The sequence below is a fragment of the Protobothrops mucrosquamatus genome, unplaced genomic scaffold, assembly GCF_001527695.2.
Source record: "Protobothrops mucrosquamatus isolate PMUCROS unplaced genomic scaffold, P.Mucros_1.0 scaffold1526, whole genome shotgun sequence".
Taxonomy (NCBI): domain Eukaryota; kingdom Metazoa; phylum Chordata; class Lepidosauria; order Squamata; family Viperidae; genus Protobothrops; species Protobothrops mucrosquamatus.
In genome coordinates, this window is record NW_015387698.1 from 3,968 (window position 1) to 6,805 (window position 2,838).

At 37.9% G+C, this 2,838-nt stretch overlaps 1 protein-coding gene across 1 annotated transcript in view; it reads right to left on the reverse strand.

Moving 5' to 3' along the window:
* NOL8 (nucleolar protein 8) overlaps window positions 1–2,838 on the reverse strand; it is a gene marked incomplete at its 3' end in the record, with an annotated part of 10,444 nt that overhangs the window by 3,815 nt on the left and 3,791 nt on the right. The window contains 1 exon segment of the mRNA XM_029285336.1: window positions 275–1,999. Within this exon segment, the coding sequence (XP_029141169.1) occupies window positions 275–1,999 (1,725 nt within the window).

The following is a 2,838-nucleotide window of genomic DNA, read 5'->3' on the forward strand; positions in this document are numbered from 1 at the left end:
TCTAGCAAATGTGCTTAAGTTTCAGTACATTAGGAATGTAGCATTATTGAAATGATATTTATATATTTTACTTATAGCCCTGTTTACTTTAAAATTCAGATTATGATGAACTACAAGAATTTTTCCACATAAACATAAACAAACAAATAAAATATTGCTCTATTGCTCTTTGTTTAAGTTCCAACTTATATAAGCACTGTACAATTCCTTCCAGCACTAATCGACTGAAATAAATAAGAGAAATGAAATAAATAGGCAAATGAAACAAAATTACCTGGCTGGTCAGAGCTCCCTGTATAATTATTTTCTGGAGCTCCCATTCTTTCTGCCTTTCTTGTATGGCAGCCAATCTTTTCTCGTTGTCCTCCAGTTGCATTCCCACGTTATCTGATTTCTTTGTTTTTCTGGGAGAAGCTGGGTAGCCGCCTTCATTTTTCAGAGAGCCATTTAAATCTTTATTCTGTATAAGACTGGAAGTTGTTGGTCCCTTGGAAACAGACTTCCCACGTTTGGTGGGTTCACTTTCAGGCATAATACTTACATCATGGCTTATTTTCTCTGCTTTTCCAATACTGTCAGGGAGGTGGTCAGAAGGCTCACTTGAGTTTCCAGAAAGACCTCCTACTATGGGAATGTCCAAGTCCAAGTCTTTCAAAGACAGTGGTTTGGAGTTAAGTTTCTTACTTGTCAAACTGGAATATTCTACTTCTATAACACTTTTCAGAGACTCCACTTCAAGTTCAAAAGAAGACTGTTTCTTTTCACGCACATTGACATCCAACTCGCTCTCAGGCGGTACTCCGATAAGTGACCCCAATCCTTTGAAAGGTTGAATATTCACTTTTGCCTGTTTTTGTTTCAAATCATCTTTGTCAGATCTCTCTTCTTTTAAAATGGCAGCAAGTATTTCTTCAGGGCAAATACATTTTTTGGAAGTGGTGGAAATTGTGGGTGTCTCTGGGGCAGTACCAGTTTTACTACCTGGGCAGTAATTAGTTTGTGATTGATTGGTACTTTGAAATATTTTGTTATCTTCCTCTGAATCTTCACTACTTTCACCAGCTAATTTCTCTAAGTCTTCTAAGGTAAGATCTAATCGGAAGCCACTTTGAATCATGGATTCATAATCCTCATCCCCCTCAGACTCACTTGTATCTGAACACGAATCTGAGTTTTCCTCACTCTCAGATCTGCATCTGTCCAGAGTAGCTTGTGCATCTGATGGTTTTTCAGATTCTGCTCTTTTTTCTTCTGCTGCTTTGGACCCTTTTGAACCAGAAGATGGAGATCTTTCAGCATGGATGGTTCTTTTTGGCTGGCCATCATTCTGCTCTTCTGTTTCCTTAGAGCCCTGTAGAGATTCATTTCTCTCTTTGTCATCAGATAATTTAGTCACAGCTATAATTTCATCAGTGTCAGCTGAATCATAATCAGATTCATTTTCTGCAGGCCTTAGTAGTCCATTGCATGCTTGGGCTATATGCTTGTTTGCTTTCTGTAGAGACCAATGAGTACTGTATTTCAGCTTAAAGTCATCACCGACAACTTCCATATTATCCTCAGGCGCAGTAGTACAATTATCTTTGTGCTTTTTTCTCTCACTTGCTTCAATTGCTCTGATTTCTTCTTCTGAATCTATGTCATCACCACACAGGCTTTTTATGTGCCTAGAACTCGTGGTTCCAGCTTTAAGCTTTTGACCTGAAGAGTGCTGATTAGCTTGCTTCTTGGAGTTAGAGGTGCAGTTCTGAATTTGTTTTGCAAGGATGACATTAGCTGGGTTTGATTCAACTTTGCTTAGGCTGTCACTGTTCTGTATTTTTGTTTTCTTTTTTGATGGCTTCTTAACTTCAGGGAATTGCCCTTGCCGTTTCTTGCTCATGGTACTGTCAGCTTCTTCCAGATGCCAAGTGAGCTGTGAAATGGGAACTGAATCTATAGGTTCTTGATCTAGTTTTTTAAGGTTCTGGCAATATTTGGAAGGGTCATATTTCATTATGTTAATTTTTGAATTAAGGAACATGTAAATACCACTCTACAAGTAAAAGTTCAGATGTTCTAGAGAGGTTTTAAAAAATAAAAGACAAGAGCATTTATTTTAATGAAATCCTGCACAGGTAGTCCTCGACTTACAAGATTTCAGTTACTGACCATTTGAAGTTACAATGGCACTGAAAAAAGTGACTTATGACCATTTTTCACATGACCGTTGCAGTATCCCCATGGTCACGTGATCAAAATTCAAGACGCTTGGCAACTGACTCATATTTATGATGGTGAAACTGTCCCAGGGTCATGTGATCACTTTTTGTGACTGTCTGACAAGCAAAGTCAATGGGGGAAGCCAGATTCACTTAACGATGTTACTAATTTAACAACTGCAATGATTCACTTAACAACTATGACAAGAAAGGTCACAAAATGGGGCAAAACTTACTTAACAACTATCTTGCTTAGCAACAGAAATTTTGGACTCAGTTGTGATAATAAGTCGAGGACTACCTGTAAATGAAAAGATATATAAAGATCTATATTTATATCTCGATCTTGGTTGTATCCAAAAAGGAAAGCAATTACTGTATATAAAAGAAGGCAGCCTGGTTCAAGTTGTGATATATTAACAGGTTGTTATCTGTCTGATAGAAAAGAAAACCATTGCAGTATAGTTGTTAAAGTGCTGGACTAGAAGCAGAGACCCAAATTTTAGTTCTTCCTTATTCATGGAAGCTTGATTGGTGACCTTTGGCCATTCACTCCCTCTCAGTTTGATTCAGTGTCAGGCTCTGCAACAAACTGGCTGATAAACAAAATCACTCACTGCATCACACCCTTTGTTGT